The sequence below is a fragment of the Castanea sativa genome, chromosome 1, assembly GCF_040712315.1.
Source record: "Castanea sativa cultivar Marrone di Chiusa Pesio chromosome 1, ASM4071231v1".
NCBI lineage: Eukaryota > Viridiplantae > Streptophyta > Magnoliopsida > Fagales > Fagaceae > Castanea > Castanea sativa.
In genome coordinates, this window is record NC_134013.1 from 28790001 (window position 1) to 28808773 (window position 18773).

The 18773-nt window shown below is 33.6% G+C and overlaps 2 protein-coding genes across 2 annotated transcripts; both read left to right on the top strand.

Moving 5' to 3' along the window:
• Positions 1-13457: 13457 nt before the first annotated feature.
• On the top strand, positions 13458-17943 carry LOC142613408 (protein KINESIN LIGHT CHAIN-RELATED 1-like). Its single transcript, XM_075785774.1, has 3 exons — positions 13458-14508; positions 15395-16303; positions 17458-17943. The coding sequence occupies exons 2-3, from the start codon at positions 15423-15425 to the stop codon at positions 17687-17689; spliced, it is 1113 nt and encodes a 370-aa protein (XP_075641889.1). The 5' UTR covers positions 13458-14508; positions 15395-15422; the 3' UTR covers positions 17690-17943.
• On the top strand, positions 13814-14416 carry LOC142624295 (protein KINESIN LIGHT CHAIN-RELATED 1-like). Its single transcript, XM_075797825.1, has one exon. It carries the CDS (start codon positions 13814-13816, stop codon positions 14414-14416), a length of 603 nt encoding a protein of 200 aa, XP_075653940.1.
• Positions 17944-18773: the final 830 nt, after the last annotated feature.

Below are 18773 nucleotides of genomic sequence, written 5' to 3' on the forward strand. Positions count from 1 at the left end.
TTTCAATGTTACAATAAGTTTGTTTAGTTGACTTTGTGTGGATAATTGCTAATGGGTACTGCTTTCGCATCATTTTCCTCATTCTACAAAGTTTTTGATTAGACTGCACCATGAAATTTTTCATGAATTCATCTCCTCATACCTATTATAAAAGCAGACTTCCCTAACCTATCAAATTCATTCTAACACTAAATACCAAAACATCCACCATGATTCTAAGATCCGCAGAATTTTAATTTTGTTCTCATCTTCATCATCCACTTTATTTATATGCCTCCAGGTCAACAAGTTCACATTGTGTGTTACTCAAATATGTAAATATTCATTGTTAAAAAAAAAAAGAATATTCAGCTTAGGTAACTAATGTTATCTTTTTTACTCTCCTGTAGGCGGAGTCAAAGGCTTTATGGGTGGTGTGAATCCTACAAACTAAGTTAGTTGCATGCATGCAAAATACAAGTCTACTGTATAAACTATAAAGTTCTATTTGAGATAATAAGCATTGCCACATAATTTTCCCTCTTAATCATAAAGCTACAATGTATATAATGAAATATACATTCAACCAATATTTATCATATTTGAAACAGAACTAGAAGAAATGGTTCTATCCTCGTATTTTTATTTCTCAAACTAAGAGATCCATTAAACAGGATCCTAATACCTATCTAATATCTATGATATCTTATATGCATACATACATACATACACATATACACACACATATATATATATATATATGTATATGTATATATTCTTTCCTTAACCACAACTAAAAAGATTGGGCGTGGAGATAACAAATTTATATTTTAAACAATTGGGAGGGATTTGAGATTTTGAAAAAAAAAAAAAGACTAGCTACTTCAAAATACATTTCAATGTCTAATTCAAGAGCCACTCAGGTCGTCTTGCAATATTCTTTGCCTGAGGTCCTTGACGATTTGAGCCTATGCATGACAATTGTAGTGAATATCAAGGAATATTTGATTCCCTCTAATAGTTACTCTCAGTATTACTATGATTTTACACTAATAAATGAATATGTTTGGCAAGTAATTGATTGTGAAATCAAATTGAAAATAGAAATAGGTTTGCTAGTGTTTCCTCTTGGTTTGGTGGTAAGCATAATTTTCATTATTCAAGTTATAACAATAGCAATTTTATTAGAAATTATGGTGCAACTTTGATTTAGTGGAAGCTGGTATTTTTGGTTCTGTTCGTGTAATTGCCAAAGAAACAATTAATAAAAACAAAGAAATTTGATTCACGAGAAGTTTATCAACAAATGAAATGTTTGTACTTTAGTTTACATTTAAATTTAGTCTTATATTTCTAAAGTATTTTCCAATGCATTATCCTATCAATAGGGTTGTCAACAAAGTATTTAAAGATGAATAATAAAGAAAAGTACGTGTGCAATGCTAGTAGATACAAATGGTCTAATGAGAGCAGGAATTTTTAGAAGCATTTGGAACATTTCATAACAAAATAGAAGAACTCCTTGATTTTCAACATAGTAATTGTGATGCATTATTGAGGTAAACTGATAATCTGATATGGAACAAGAGTTTACTGAAAACAGAAGAGGAAAATAATTATTCTATCTCCAAATAAGACCAGAATTAATTCTATGCAAATTAAAGGTTTGTTTGGTTATGTTGTTCTAGTAACATTGTTTGTATCTTTTGGAAATACGTAAGTAGGGGTGTCAAGTCAAGTTAGAGTATCGGGTTCGTGTTGTGTCGAGATAGGGGTATTTGACTAATGACTCAACCCTAACCCATCCCATTTAATAATCGTGTCATGATCCTTCAACCCTAACTTGACCTGTTAATGAATCAGGTTGACCTGACCCAACCCACTTGACATGCTTATTAAACAGGTCATGTTGGGCTGACTAGAATGTGACACAACCAATTTCAACTTGTTTAATATTAAATATAATATCCATATAGAAATAAATATTTTTTTTGCATTCCAAAAGTAGTGCATACATTTCAAGCCTTCAACTCACGTTCAAAATAATATAGTTCAATTTCCAATTATATATATTAAAGTACGTAAAATTTGTAAAGTTTCAATTTCCAATTATATTGGTAAGTTTTTTGTAATTACTCACTTTTCATTTTAAGTTTAAAATATAGGTTGGATATAAAATGTATTTGACAAATCTAAAATAAAATGAATATTAGTTTATTATACAAGTTAAATGAATTTGTGTTAAATGAGTCATTTTAGGTTGACACAAATAAATTAGCGTGTCAAATGTGTCTATTGCTGGTCATGCGGGTTGACCCTCTTATGACCCGTTTCTTATCGCGTTACTTTTGGGTCACTTTTTGGTCAACCCGTACCCACTAAGGCTCAACCCAAACCCGCAAAAACCCGTGACGGGTTCATGTCGTGTCCATGGGTTAGGTCGAACATTGACACTCTTATACGTATGAGTGAAAAAGTGTGAAAATATGTGTAATGTTATTTAAAAACTGAGAAGTGTTACTTAAAATGCCATACCAAATGGCCCCTAAGATTTTAAAAGGTATACGTAGTTAAGAAGCTACTATGTGTATCTTAGTTACTTATGGGGTGTTTGGTATATGTACTTAAACTACAGTTTTCAGTGTTTAAACAATATTACACGTAGTTTCACACAATTTTTTACCCACACGTATTTTCAAATAATACAAACAACGCTATTAGAACAACATTATCAAACGGACCCTTAACGTGTCTAACATCAAATTTTCTTGCTAACCTATACCTTTTGCATTTTGAAGGTTAAAACCCAAATAAATTCGAGGAAGCTTATAGAAGTTGATGCTTGTGACTATGAAAAACCTTTACCCGAGCCAAGGTATTATGTAGATTACAAAAGAAAGCCTCCTGGTATTGGCAGATTTAAATAGCTAGACCTGCTTTTTTTTTTTCCCCCCACTTCCATGCCTCTAAGTTCTATGTATAATAAATGTGACTCTTTCCATGGAGAGAGGGGTGAGCTTAAAACCCAACCACAGGTTCAGTGGTTGTGCATCTATTTTGGGTTTGTTTCATGCAATACTAATAAATTATGTGCAAGCCAGTAGCTCTGCTTGTCAAAAAAGAAGATGAATCTGTACTAGTATGATGCTTCCTTTCATGTATCTACTTCTTATATACTCCTATTTCCTTTATTAATGTGTGCTGTGCAAGAGTGTGTTAAGAAATGTTTATTATTGAATTGGATTATATAAATGATTATGAGTAGCTCTAATTATAATTTGACTAGTTCTTACATATAGCTGGCACTTTCTTGAGTTGTGACAGAAAGTAGGTTTTTTACTTTACATGTTGTAATTGGCTTCTCCATTGGGACAGTTAATCAGCCATCGAAACTAAATTGAGGTAAAAGCACCTTGAATAGTACTATTAACAAAAAATTAGGCATTAAAGCATAGTGAATTGAAGGAATTGTAGTTTTCCACAGTGGAGTTGGCAAAGTTTAGATGTTGACTTCAGAAAAAGCATCTTGGATTCATTCAATGGTGTAACAACCACAATTTTTATTCGTATCACTTATTTCTATCAACATAACAAAAGGGAACTGTTTTTTGAATTCATTGGATGGAAAAGAAAAAAAAAAAACCCTCTGATATGAAACAATCAAGACTGGTAAAAGAAAATTAACAAACATGACAATGGAAGGAGCCATAGGGAAGAATCATGCATAATGGGTGTAAATATACCTACCATAAATGTTTTATTTATTTATTTAATTTTTATAATTAATATATTAAAGATCCATAATCAACCTCCGAAATTTGGGACTAATACTTAATTTTTGTTGTTCATTTTTTTTCTTCGACCACAATTCAACTTGTGCTTCTAGCTCCATGTGACCAAAAGGTTGTTAGACTTTGTTTATTGATTAACAGTCAAACATGATATGGAGATCAAATTTAATAATATATATTAATTTTTGGACTTAATTTAACGAAATTTTTTATGAAAAGTAAGCTAGATTTGTTGTCTAACAACAAAGTACAATTATTTACTTTCTGACAAAAGGTTGTAGCTTGTACTACATCCACCTTTTTTAGCTTCAGATTTCCTTCCTGTCCTTTTATCTGTTATTTAAGGTAGGTTTGAATAGAACTTATTATTGAAAATTGAAAACTAAAAACACGGTAGTAAAATAATTTTTAAATGTGTAAATAGTACTATGAGACTTATTTTTAATATAAAAATTGATAAAAAGTGAAGTTTGTGGGTCTATGAACAGTGCTCGGATGCACTGTTCACACAAGAAAAGTCAATAAGTGCGGCTACTGTTTATGTACAGTGCATGAACAGTAACCTTTGTCTCCTGAAACTCGTGCAAAAAAAAAAAAAAGCTGAAACGTGAGAGGGAAAACGTAGACGCAGATTATTTGTATCCAAACGGATACTCAGAGGGCGTTTGGATGCAGCTTAAAGTTGCTGCGTCCACATTTTGCTTTTTTTTTTTTTTCGCTGCTGCGGGGACAAGCATGCAGTGCGTGCACTGTGCGCGTACTGTGCATGTACTTTTTTAGCAATTTTTTATTAAATGTGGGTTCCGCAGCACTATTTACACATTTAAAAATTATTTTGCTACAGTGTTTTCAATTTTCAGCAATAAGTTCTATCCAAACAGACCCTTAGTCCCCTCAAGAATGGCAGCTAGATGAAAACAAAGATAAGATAAAAAGGTGAAAACAAAGAGTTCTTATTAGATGCATGAAGATTGAAAAATGAATAAAAAGGTGATGATAGATTAAGATAAGTAGAAAACCCATTCAGAAGTCAAAAGAAGAACATTTCAGTCTGTTTCTCAAGAAGGAAAGCACGTGGTTAATCTTTTGACAGCTTATATGTTAACTGTGATTAGGCCTTTGTTATTATGTCTACCGACAACCTCAAGTTGTATATAAAGCATAGGGAATGGAATCTTCATCATTTGCAATCCTTAACAAATAGCTGTACAAAAACACCATCAACATGCAATCCACCTGGAAGGGTTGGTTTAATTATTATCTGTCAATTGTAATATTCTATTGATAGAATTCATGAGTGTTGCATACTTTCTCAACAGATTCCACTGTGGTTTCACACCTAATTCAACCACATAAGAGCATTCACAATGATTTCATGTATAGAACAATAGCTATGTTCATCTCCCCCGTTAAATTTATTGTTAGAGATGTTGACTCATATTCTGAATAGGAAAATAAAACTGATTTTTAGTATAGAGATCTCATAAGTGGAGCGTAAGCGCTTAAGTTGAGCTCATGAGGCCTAATGCAACTTAATTAAGGTTGTTTGGCCAAAGATTAATAATAGGTCCGGATGGGGGATTTAATTAGGATAGAACATTGATTGTTACACACTAGTGTCTATGGAGTGTGTGCATCACATAAGTTGAAATCGTGTTTTCAAAACACAATTCAATTACATTGTAAAATCGTGTTTTCACAATTTCAAATCATGATTTCAAAATTTTAACTGAAATTGTGAAGGATGATTTCCAAGGCTTTGTATGAATATGTGCAACTAATTGTGTGTAACAAACATTAATGATAAGGATATATTGAGAATTGCAATCTACCAGATTAGGGTTTTTACTAGGGAAGTAATATATGTTGTAATTTTTTTGTTCTCTCTTATTTCTTTTTTAAAATATTTATTTTAATATAGTGAAAATTACCTGCAACACTTGTGGATGTAGTTACATTGCTAAACCACCTAAAAATTGTTGACTTTCTCTTATTTTTCTCTTTATTTTTCACTACATTGCTTAGCTTTACAATTAACAACATCTATTAAGTGTCTTCTACTGTATTTGATGATCGAGGGGCACTAATTACTAGGATGTGAGTGCATTGACCATGAATGGCGTGATACCTAACAAGTGAAAGCGGCCCATGGTATTGCAAAGACACATATAGAAAGAAGATATCAAAGGGGAATTGATTTCTAAAAGTTGGAACAAATAGTCCCACATTCACAATGTTGCTGCTGAAAGATAAAAAGAAGACAATGAACATTGATGTAACATAGTTGACTTTGAGTTGGTGGATATCAATGTGTGTTGCATTTTCATAATCATTTCCAAGAAGGCTTTTGTAGAAGTTCATCATGACAAGCTCTTTTGGCATGACAAGCTATTTTGGCTGCATTGCCTAGCACTGAGAAATATCAGCATATATATGCTAGAATCTCCTCTCAAACACAAAAACCACATCTCAACAACAATGGAGAAACCAACAATGCTTCCTTGGATCAAGATCTTTATTCTCATCCTTCTCCTAGTCCCTGTTTGCTCATCTTCAGGTATATCATATATGCAAGTTTGATGATATAAAATATTTCCAAAAACTGCATGTTGGGTTAACAGCTGATTTACACGCATGATCTTGTTCTTTTCCTTGTAGGCAGAGCTAATAGCTTCAACGATGGTACGGAGCAAACATACCAACCTCGTGAGGTGAGCTTAGTTGCACACATGCATGTGTATAAATCTCTGCTTCTCCATAAATAAGTTAATATGTAGCTTTTGTGCTATGTCCACTCAATTCGTGGATGCCACACCTATAATAAAGTCCTAGAGATGAAAGATACAAGCTACCTTCCCGATAGAGAGGCAAAATCAGTGCACCCATGGTGACTTTGATTATCATTATTGGTTCTTAAGAATTATACTTTAAAAAGAAAGATCTGGTGCAAATACCATTGAAAAAGGTTAATTTTTGAACAGTTATGTTAGTGTGTGCTTTATTTATGTACTACTTATCTCTTGTTATTTTATTTTGGTTGGCTTTTAAGTTTTAATTACCCTTTCCTTTGTGAAGGTGATAATCCAAATGAAGATAAGAAAGCTTATTGGAGCTGATGCAATGTTAGATTATACAGACCCAGGACCCAATCCTATACATGAGCCGCCAAAGAAAGGAAGCCCTGGTGGTAAAGTCTAAAGGAGGCAACAATCTTTGAGCAACTTAGAACTCATCTTATAGCCTTTGAGCTTCTGTGAGATCAATGTCACTTAGAGAGAGATAGAGAGGCATGCTGAGTTAAATCCTCATATAAGTTTGTCACAAATTTTAGCTGTGAATTGTATATATGTAACTTCCCTTGTGTTTAAAGTTGGCCTTAGAAGATTAATTGAGGATGTATGTTTAAATGTTCTACCACAAAAAAAGTGAATAAATAAAGAGGAAGAGAGTAAAAAGAAAAAAGAAAAAAGAAACAATAAGACAAGAGGATAAATGAGGGAAGCAACAATTCAAATCCTAATCCATATGCTTTTCTAAAAATTAAATAATAATAATTACTAAATTTCAGCAATCCTCTCAAAGTACACGAGAAATCAGGGCACATCCATAAGCCTGTCTAAAAAATCATTTTGTATCCTGAATTCACATGCAGTTTGGCCCACAAAGATAGAAGAACTGTGATGAGAGAAGCACAATATTGGTTTGTCAATGCTTTAAGCTTGTTTCACCATTAAGCAGTAAAAGCTACTGTCCTGTAAATAAATAAAAAAAATAAAAAGAAGAAGAAAGAAGCAAGGCCTCTCTTTTGGCCAAATTATCCTCTTTTCACTTCGTTTTTACTAGAGACATGACCACATTATAAGGGGTGTCGCTAAACATGGATAAGGCCAAGTTTTTCTTTCATGGTTAATTTAGAGGGTGGTTGCCAAAAGATAAGCATTAGCGTTCTTTCCAATGAAGAGCTGGGTAATTAGACACAACTTTGGAAAAATTATCCCCGTAAGCTACACTCTCCCTTGATATAAATGGGAGTTTCATGTGGAAAACTCAAATGTGAGGTCCACTTTTATATGAGAAGAGGACATAATATACCGAGAGCACTGAATAATTTCATTCTAATTTGAGCACAACGTGACACAAACTCAATCATTGAATAATAAATTTTGTTTATCCATGGTTGGAAATTCTTGAAGATTCCCCACTATTAGTCTAACCTATAATTTTTTTTTCTTTTGTTAAAGATAGGAATGACAATTTAAACCAACCCACCTTGCCCTGTATAGTAAATGGGGTTGGAACCAGGGTTAAGTCTTTCCCTCAAAGTTTGGATATATATATAATACTTTGTTTTATAAAGGCATGTATATGCACCTTAGTCTTCAAACTTTAAATTTATGATGTCTTTTAATGTTTTATTATTGAATTTATGTTGTAATCTTCTAAGTTTTGAATTATTTATAATTTTAAAATTGTTGTTTTGTTATATTTAGCTTGTTTTTTAGTTTTCTAATACTTAAAATTCTGTATTATCAAGCTTCGGGAATGTTTTGTAACGTTAAAATATGTTTTTTTAATGTGTTTTAATTTAATGTAGAATTCTAATCAATTATAAAAATATGAATTATATTGAGTGGGCAGGACGGGTACCCGCAAGCTAAACTAGGCGTGGAGGTGGGACAAGAGTAGGGTTGGGAGTAGGGCATCGGGTAGTAGCGGGGAATAAGAAACTCATCAGTCATCATGTTGCCATCTTCTACATTCTAGTCTAACATATCATACTTACAAAAAATAGTGAAACATGTATCAAACAATATTAGGATAGACTTCATTATTCCTCCTAAATGTCGCAGAAAATTTAGTTCACATTCCATCCTATGTTTCTATGGAGGGAGATGAGGGAAAGGAGGAACGGTGACTAGAGTGTACTAAATTTTAGCATGTTTCTCATCTTCCCCTTTTCTTTCCTCTCCTCTCCTCTCCTCTCCTCAATGTCAAATATACCCTAAGAGTAGAATCCCTATTTGGACATGCATGATAAATTAGCCCAAAACTATTTTTAGAGACATGTTTATTAATGATGATCACTCATGCAATGAGTTATGTTACATCCTAAAACTGCTAAGTATCAAAGCCTAGACTCTGTTCGTCTTCACTGTCAACAACATCACTCAGTGGGATCACTCGAGTCCTATAAAAAAACCATAAATAGTAACTTGGTCAAAGACCCATTTTGTTTTGGTTGACATCGGTCACAAAATTCGGAACCTAATTGGTCATCTAGGTTGTTGGTCTTCAATCTAACACCCAACCCATGACCACCCCTATCATTTGTTGTTTCACAGGTTACAATTGGAGGTGTCTATACATGATAAATATATATATATATATATATATATATATATATATATATATATATATATAGTAGACCTGTACCCTATTTAATGCACATTCTCTTCGCTTTTTTGGGGGAGGGAGGGGGGGGGGGAGTGCTAACCACCTGTTAAGGTGGTAAACTTTTATGTGTTCGCTACTAACATCTGATTTATTATAAGTCAAACATAAAAAGTCATATTATTAACTGTTAAAAAATATTATGAAAAAAATTAAGTAAAAAATCAAAAAGAATCCTTATAATTTTATATTGATGGAAAATTTAGGGGCTATTAGGTTTTTAAAAAACTATCACTCATCACTTTTAACTCAATTTTCGTCACTCATCACTTAAAATACCCTAATTTCCTAAACCCCAAACGTTTGGCACTGTTTTCAGTTTCTCATCACTCAAATATTTCTACTATTTGTGACACCCATACCTGAGCACTTGGTCAAATATTTCCTAATGTTCATGTTATTAATAAAAAAAGCTTATCTCTTTCCTAGTTTCCTTCTCCAAGGACCTCTCTCTCCCTCTACATCTCTGCTACCCATTGTTCTTGTTTTCATCTTTGCTCTTTGGACTGATTTTGCGATTGGGTAACCCCAATTTGGGTTTTGAAGTTTGTCGATTTTGGGTTTGGGGTTTGTAAAATGAAGGTCTTTTGGGTATGATTGTTTGGCCGTGGGTTTGGGGTTGCTAGTGGTCTGGTGGTGTAGCTTCTCTCCCTGTTTGACTCTGTCTCTCTTTCTTCTCTTTCGTGCTTCCGATGTTGGTGGTGGTGCACGGTGGATTGACATGGTTCGATGTACTCGTAGATTGGAATTTATGGGTTAATTCTGGGTTGATTTGTTTCATTTGGATTGATATTTGTGCAGTTGGGGTTGTGTTTGTTTTGGGTTGAGGATTGTTTATGGGAATTCGACATCTGCAGACGCCATTGATGAAAAATCTGAAACTGAAAGAGAGAAAAACAGAGTGGTGGGTCAGAGATTTTGGAGATTGTTTGAATTGAAAAGTTTGTGGGTATTTTTTGAATTGAAAAGTTTGTTTCGCTGGAGTCGGAAAAAATGAAAGAAAGAATGAAGAAATGGAGGCTCTGTATTGAAGAAAAAATTCGGAATGAAGAGATGAGGAGAATAGAAAGAAAGAAAACTAAAAAGAGAGAAAAGAGACTCTGAGAAAGAGAGAGCCGTTAGGTGCAAGCTGACATGACATGACAAGGCAAATCTGTGAGTCCCATAAGTGGAATGAAATTACCATATTACCATTATAACTCTGTTTCCATAACTTGAAAACACCTGAAATATGTTTTTAGTTTCTATAACTCATCACTCAAAAATCAGAGAATTAAGTGATGGAAACAAAAACTGAGAACAAATCCAAATGAACCCTTCTGCCGTGGGACCCACTAGTTTTGAGTTATGGGTGATGAAAATAGAGTGATAGGTGATAGAAAACAACAAATTCAAACAGCCCCTAAGTCATTAATTATACTTTTTTTTTTGGGTAGAAATATTATACTTTTAATTTTTCTAATTTAAACTCAACAATCACATTAATGTAGCAACCAAAAAACCCTCAGCCCCACTCGGTTAAACTTTTGCTTAACAACAAAATTTTTTTGTACCAATATCACAAAAAAACAACCATTTTGTTTTCTATAGACAGTGATGGTGTTCCCTATAGAACTCTGAGAAAGAAAAAACGATAATTGCTTTTAGATAAGTTTTTGTCTTTTTGATAAAGCTTTCCCTCTCCATCAAATATGAAGAAATAAAATAGTAATCACTATTAGTGTTAGATTTCTGAATGCAAACGAAGTGGGATATGATTTTGATGGTCATGTATAACAAAATTGTAGCAGTATTTAAATCGAAATAATAATAATAATAATACTTTTTTTTTTTGGGGGTAGTTTGATAGTTATCTATAGTTCTATACTTTTATCTAAGGGATTTTCAAGCCATTTAAGTCATAAACTTTAAGTGGTGGACTCTAAATAAAACTTCTAAATTATAGGTAAATATAAAAAGAAATTTTTTTTTTCACTATGTTTCTCCATATCCCATAAAATTAGGCACTACTTTTTACACTTTTTAACATTTTTTTTTTTTGAGATTATATTAACTTGTGTATTTTTGATAGAGTTGAACAAGTACAAAAAAGGGAAAAATGTGAGAGAGAGAAAAAAAGGACATATACTTTAAAAAAAATTTAATATAGCAACTTTTTTTTTTTTTTGTTAGAAAATTGATATGAATATTATTTCAAAAATAAAAGAGACACTGAGCATGCTTACAAGTGAATAAACAATAAAAGAAGTATTTGTTATATTATAAAACTCTTAGACTAAGTTTAGTTTAACAGTAAGCGTGTACTCAGAATCTAGTAAACAATAAAATAAGTATTTGTTAAATTATAAGATTCTTAGCCTTTGATGTTTCAACTCATGGAGAGCAGTCCATGTCCGCAAAAATGGCAATCGAGCAGCTCACCTCTTGGCTAGGAATGCAAGTCTGTCCTAGGCAGTGTTATTTGGGTGGAGAAAACTCCTCCCATTATTGCAGAGCAAGTTCTCAATGATGTAATCCATTTGAATCATGATTCTGGTTAATGATAGTTAATGCAAAGTTTCTTATCAAAAAAAAAAAGGGGGGGGGGGGGGGGGAATTTCTGTGGGTAGTATGAGATTTTTGTTTTTCTGATTTTCTCCAAAAATTTGATCAAACTGGAATTATTGGACTACGTTTTGGGCTTGGAGTCTTCCCCTTTAGGGGAGCTCTCTTAACCGTCCGATCAATTTGCCTCGAGATTTTAAAACTTTTATTTCTTTAGAGGGAAGCATCTGATTTTTGTAACTCACATTTTGACCATATGCAAAGAAAACAGTTGGCTGGTTTAACTACCCTTCATCTACCAAAATCATCTGGGTAAGTATCTTCTGGTAAAGTTACACTGCAAATTTCAGCACCCAAAATTATATAAAAAAATAAAGATAAAGATATAGTAATAATGTAATGTAATACTTTAACAACTCCAGGAAATTAGGACCAGTCTTTATTCTTTTTTAATTTAATTTTCAATTGGCAACAATTAACAAGGTGGAATCTTAAGTTAGAACTCGCATCAAAGTCCACAGTACCACACTACACACGCCAGCCAGCTTTCAAGTCAATTCTCTTACCCAAAAACGAAAAACTTTAGAAAAAAAAAGAAAAGAAAAAGAAAAAGGTTAAGTTAATCATTTCCTTGGAACCCACCATGGGAGAATTAAAAATAATATTCTAAACGTACTTTTAATATGATTTTATAATTTTTAAATAAACCATGTAATATATTTATTTACATAACTTTTTTGTTTGATTTATTTATATAACTTATCCACCATGTAATGAATGGGAAGGCTAGATTTAATGCAACTTTTTATAAATTTTATGGGAGGGATTCTATATCTCTTTTAGAAAAACTAAAAAATATCATTAAGTTTTTTTTATAAAATATTTAATTCAATATGTTGTACATAATGATTAATCATTTAAATAATTATATAATAGAAATTTATTTATTTATTTATAAAAAGTATATTAAATCATGTACTAATATACTTAAATAAATTGCTTGTGTTAATGGAAAAATTATTAGATACTCTCACATATAGTATTCTATTTTCTTACAATTACAATAAATCTCACAATAAATTTAATTAGTGAGACTTGTCATGAATATGAGATAAATGGGCATCATATCACCATATTTTAAAAACACTTAATAATTACTCAAGTTAACGTGTGTCGTTAGATATGTACTAAGAAAGTATTGATTGGATCACACTTTTATTGGGAAGTGGAGTAGTAAAAAGAACAAGAGTTAATCAAAATAGGAAGTTAAAAAAAAAAAATTAAAACTGGATTAATTACAGTAAAAAGTAACTTCATTGCATAAAGTTTTTCGTTTTTTTTTTTTTATACAAGATAGAATTCTACTATCACATCATCTAAGTGTATAAGTTTTCCATTCTTAATAAACAAGACCCTAAATCCCAAACTAAAGCGTTGTTTAATAATTTTTAAGTCTTAAATTCCAAATTTTAAGGTTAAAGTAGTTTTTAAGATTTTATAATATTTACGAGATTCTAAATTTAAAAACTTTAGTCATGGAGATTGTGTACACAAAAAAACAGTAGTAAGGTATTCAAAGAGAGGTTTACCTTTGGAAAAAAAAAAAACCCAAATATCTAAAGGAGAATCTTTCTTTTCTTTTAATAATCTAAAGGGGTTATAAATTTATAATTATTCAATTGAGTCGGAAGAAAGAAAATGTCAAAATAGACGTAAATTAAGAGGAGGGAGAAAAATGACGAAAATGTCCTCAAAGACAACACTGAATCAGAAGCAAAACCAAACTGGAAACTGAAACCTCCATCACACTTGTGCCAGCCTAGGAGAGACATCCTATCTGCAAACTCATACTGCAATCAATCAATCAATTAAAATCCCAAACACACCAAGTTGAGTTTGGTACCAAGTTCTAATCAAACTCCATTAATCTCAACTTAATCCCCACACCTTCATTACTCTCTCTCTCTCTCTCTCTCTCTTGTATTTATCATTTACTGTACCTTGAATTTCACAACTTTCACCTTTCCACTCTCTTTCTCCAATCCCAAATGCTCGATCCCACGAAAAAAAGAACGACAGGCCTTGTCTCTGTTAAAACTCCACCTGAAACTCCACCACTCCAAATCTCCGTCCTCGAAACTCCGACCCAAGACCAAGCCCAAACTCCGACCCAACGAAGATCCGAACCCGTAAACTCTGTTTTGAACTCCAAACTCGCCTCTCCGCTTCCGAGACGGCCGCCTTCCCCGTCTCCGTCGCGATCCAAATTCTCGCCGAGAAAACCGCCGCCCGATAACCCTAACTCCGAAGCGGCTCTCGACAACCCGGATCTCGGCCCGTTCCTCCTCAAGCTCGCTCGCGACACTATCGCCTCCGGCGAGGGACCGAACAAGGCTCTCGACTATGCGCTCCAAGCTTCAAAGTCGTTTGAGCGGTGCTCCGGTGGAGCTGAAGGCGAGCCAAGTTTGGACTTGGCGATGAGCCTTCATGTTTTGGCGGCGATCTACTCGAGTTTAGGGCGGTTCGAGGAGGCGATTCCGATTCTAGAGAGGGTCATTCAGGTTCTGGATCCTCCGAGAGGCGCCGATCACTCGCTCGCGGTGTTTTCCGGTCACATGCAACTCGGAGACACGTTTTCGATGCTTGGATAGGTGGATCGCTCAATCACTTGCTATGAAGAAGGGCTTAAGATCCAGATCGAAGCCTTGGGCGACACCGATCCACGCGTCGGTGAAACTTGCAGGTCTGAATTTTCGTGCTTTTGATTTGCTAAATGTAGATCGGATTGCTATAGAGAAATGTGTTAGAATTTGAATCAATTCGATAGTGGCATTGCTGTTGCATTTGCCAATTTTGGTAGCTAATTTTTAGGAGATTGAAGCATTAACAATTTCTTATAAATTTGATATTGTTTTGCTTGGTTTTATTTGATATTTTGATGTGTGAAGAAAATGACTGTGCAATTAAAGGAAGGTGGGAATTTCTAATTTTGGTATGGTGGTTAATTTTTAGGATTTTGAAGCATTGGAACTTTTTAATAAATTTAAAAAACTGAAATTTGTTGGGTAATTATTAGAAATAGAAGATCGGCTTCTCTATGATTAATTCCATGCAACTATTGAAAATTTTTGTTGCATGTGCGCATGTCAATGTTGTACAAGAATTTTTGTTTTATTTTGATAATTGAAGAAAATAAATCCACTTGTGTCATTGTGTCCCAAATCCAAAAAACAGTAAGTGGGGTTGTGATGGGTTGACGATCAATATAAAATTTTGTCACTTTATTATGAATGGACCACTTTTGTCTATTGAGGATCCATAGGTGATCTCAAAATCTTGGGATTAAGATTTAGTTGTTGTTATTGATTTGTTTAATAGGTGCAATAAAGAATGTGCAATTAAAGGCATGGAGTCATTTCAAAGAATTTAGGTAGATTTTCAATGGTAGATTTCCTTGTCAATTGTGGCTTTTTCCAAGTGCAAATCACATTTATGAGTTCTTTTTAGGTTTAAGTACCTGCAAATTTTTAGTATATCTCATTATGTTTGTTAATAATATTAGTTAATGATCTAATTCCTTTGGATTAGCAGATGAACTCTCTTTTAGTTTGTTGTTATTGAAAATGCAGGTACTTAGCTGAGGCCCATGTTCAAGCAATGCAGTTTGATAGAGCAGAAGAGTTGTGCAAGAAAACTCTTGAAATTCATCGTGCACACAGTGAGCCAGCATCTCTTGAGGAAGCATCCGACCGCCGGCTGATGGCTCTCGTATGTGAGGCAAAGGGAGATTATGAATCAGCCCTTGAACATCTTGTCCTTGCCAGCATGGCAATGATTGCAAATGCACAAGACACTGAGGTTGCAGCTATTGATGTCAGCATTGGCAATATTTACATGTCTCTCTGTCGTTATGACGAGGCTCTCTTTTCCTACCAGAAGGCACTTACTGTCTTCAAATCCTCAAAGGGTGACAACCACCCTTCGGTTGCCTCTGTCTTTGTACGCCTTGCTGACCTCTATCACAGAACCGGAAAGCTCCGTGACTCCAAGTCCTATTGTGAAAATGCCCTGAGGATATATGCGAAGCCTGTGCCTGGCACCACAGTTGAAGAGATTGCTGGTGGGTTGACTGAAATATCAGCCATTTATGAATCTGTAGATGAGCCTGAGGAGGCACTGAAGCTTTTGCAGAAGGCAATAAAAATGTTGGAGGATAAACCAGGACAGCAAAGCACGATTGCAGGAATTGAAGCACGAATGGGAGTGATGTTTTATGTGGTTGGGAGGTATGATGAAGCGAGGAGCTCTTTTGAGAGTGCCATAACAAAACTTAGAGCAAGTGGGGAGAGGAAGTCTGCCTTCTTTGGCGTTGTGTTGAACCAAATGGGATTGGCTTGTGTACAGTTGTTCAAGATAGACGAGGCAGCTGAATTGTTTGAAGAAGCAAGGGGCATTCTGGAACAGGAGTGTGGCCCATGCCATCAAGATACCCTTGGATTATATAGCAATCTTGCTGCTACTTATGATGCCATGGGGAGGTAATATATCATTTCAATTTATTTTTCCTGCATTTTGGTGCCAGCTGCTGCCCTTTGTTCCCTAGGCCAAAAGTTGAGTTTCAAATTTTGGCTTGAACCCTGCCTTACAGGGTTCATCTCTATAAAGCTGAGAAATTGTCCTCACAATTCAAAGGCTGTAATTAACATTAATAACATCATGGTAAGGATTGTGTTCTGCCACCTATGATGTCCAGAAGTGGTGATCCTGGATATTTGAGTAGCCCATATATCCAAAAAAAAAAAACATGGTCCCTACTATGAAGTTATCATGTTGTCATGGCAGACTAGCTTTCTTGTGATGTACAGAACACAAAGACAATTTTATTTTTATTTAATTTTAGAAATCAATTGTATTAGTATTAGTATTAGTATTAGTATTGGCCCATTAGATTTTATTTTAAGTCTTGGCTAAATAAGTTATTAATATTTTATTTAATTTCCTTGAGTCAAATGTTATTTTTGTTATTCAATAATTGGGCTTTTGGCCGAAGTCAATTAAAATTAGGTTTTAATAAAATTTCAGCTGGGTGTTGATTAACAGATTTTATATCCTGCCATGGAGCTTATTACAAGCGACAATTAGTGTAGATTCTTAGGTAATTTTTATTTTTATTTGTTCTTTTTGATTCTCAAACCCCCTTTGAGAATTTGTTATCATTTTAAAGGAGTTGAACCCAGCATTTAATCTTATTTCTTCCTGTGTTCTTACTTTTTGAGTTTAATTGCTGTTTTAACAGTTGGAGTAATTCAACAGTATATATATTCTTAAACCTTTATTGAGTTGTAATTGACATTATTATTATTATTATTATTATTATTATTATTATCTTCTGTTTTTTTTTTTTGGGTGATTTGCTTCCTCATATCATTGGAGTGACTTCTGCATATGTCCAACCTTTCACCATTCTTTTTTATGCTATTAAGAGATTAATCTATTTAGATAGGGTGTTGCAGCTCAATCTCTGAGTGGATTCTCTTTGGTTCTCATGGTTAATGATTCATAAACAAGACATTCAACAGTAATATAATTTGTTATGTTGTCTCAGCGCTTCTGTTAATGCTTAAAGCAAGAGTGCGAATATTTTCTCCTATGTGATCCTTCTATTTTAACATATTCTATTAATATATTTCAGAGTTGATGATGCAATTGAAATCTTGGAGTATGTTCTTAAATTAAGAGAAGAAAAGCTTGGAATTGCAAATCCGGACTTTGAAGATGAGAAGAGAAGGCTAGCTGAGCTCCTGAAAGAAGCAGGCAGGACCCGAGACAGAAAAGCAAAATCACTGGAAAATCTCATTGATCCCAGCTCAAAGAAGAAGAAAGAGGTGACAAAGAGGTGGCCTGGCTTGGGTTTTAGAATTTGAAAAAAAAAAAAAAAAATTGTGCTTCAATGTCATGCAACTCTCCTACACGTACACATTCTGTAGCATAGAAAATCATGTATAGGATTGAAGTTATAATTTGGCGAGGTTGTGTGTTTCTTGAGCTTTGAATTCCCCGATTATTTTGATATGTTAATTGCTTTTCGTTGAATGTCGGTGTTGTGAGCTTGTTGAAGTTGTTCACTAAAAGGAAATGCCCATTTGAGTGAATAAATTTTATTTCCACGTTTGTTCCTCGTCATTTGTGCTTTATCTCTTGCTCAAACCTCTCTGGACAAATCAGTTTTCATTTTTCAATGGTTTTTTTTTCTTTGCCAAGGATTTTTCAATGGGTTGTGCCTGACTTCCTTCTTCAATCTTGATACTTCTAAGATCAATCTGCACATACAACATTATTCTTTGGATCCAGTTTAGGATGATTAAGGGGGTGTTTGGGAGAAGAGTTTGAGTTATATTGTTTGAGTGTTTTTGATATACGTGTGGGTGAAAAAATGTGTAAAAAAGTATGTAATGTTGGCTTTAACTAATTCATAACAAAAAGGAAGAACTTCCAAGCTTGCCTATACACATATTAAACTTAATATTCAGGTAGTACTCTTGTGATCTCTAGACAGCTAGGTAGCAATTGCAAGTTTATTTGTTTAAAGATGAGATAAAAAATGACTTAAGTAAATAAGATAACTTATTTATTTAAAGCTAGTGTATATGTTTAATGTCACTTTTTGACTAGCATTTTAAACAAATAAGTCAGTGTATTTATAGTTTTTTAAAACTTTTTTTTTTTCTTACTTTTTAAAAGTACAAATATATTTTAGCTCATTTTCAATAAATAAAAAAATAGCAAAAATTTAAATAAGTTAATCTCAAACAAACACGCCTCTTTGAGAGAGGTTTGAGAAGCAGCTACCGTCTCATATTTGCTAGATGTGTATAAGTGTAATGTTATTCTCGCCATGGAGCAAATTCATCACCCTTTTAAACAATGATTACTCTATGTTAATAGGAGGTGGGAGAAAGAAGGGAAGTGATATCTTATTCCAAATAGTTTACTAAACAACTAATCTAC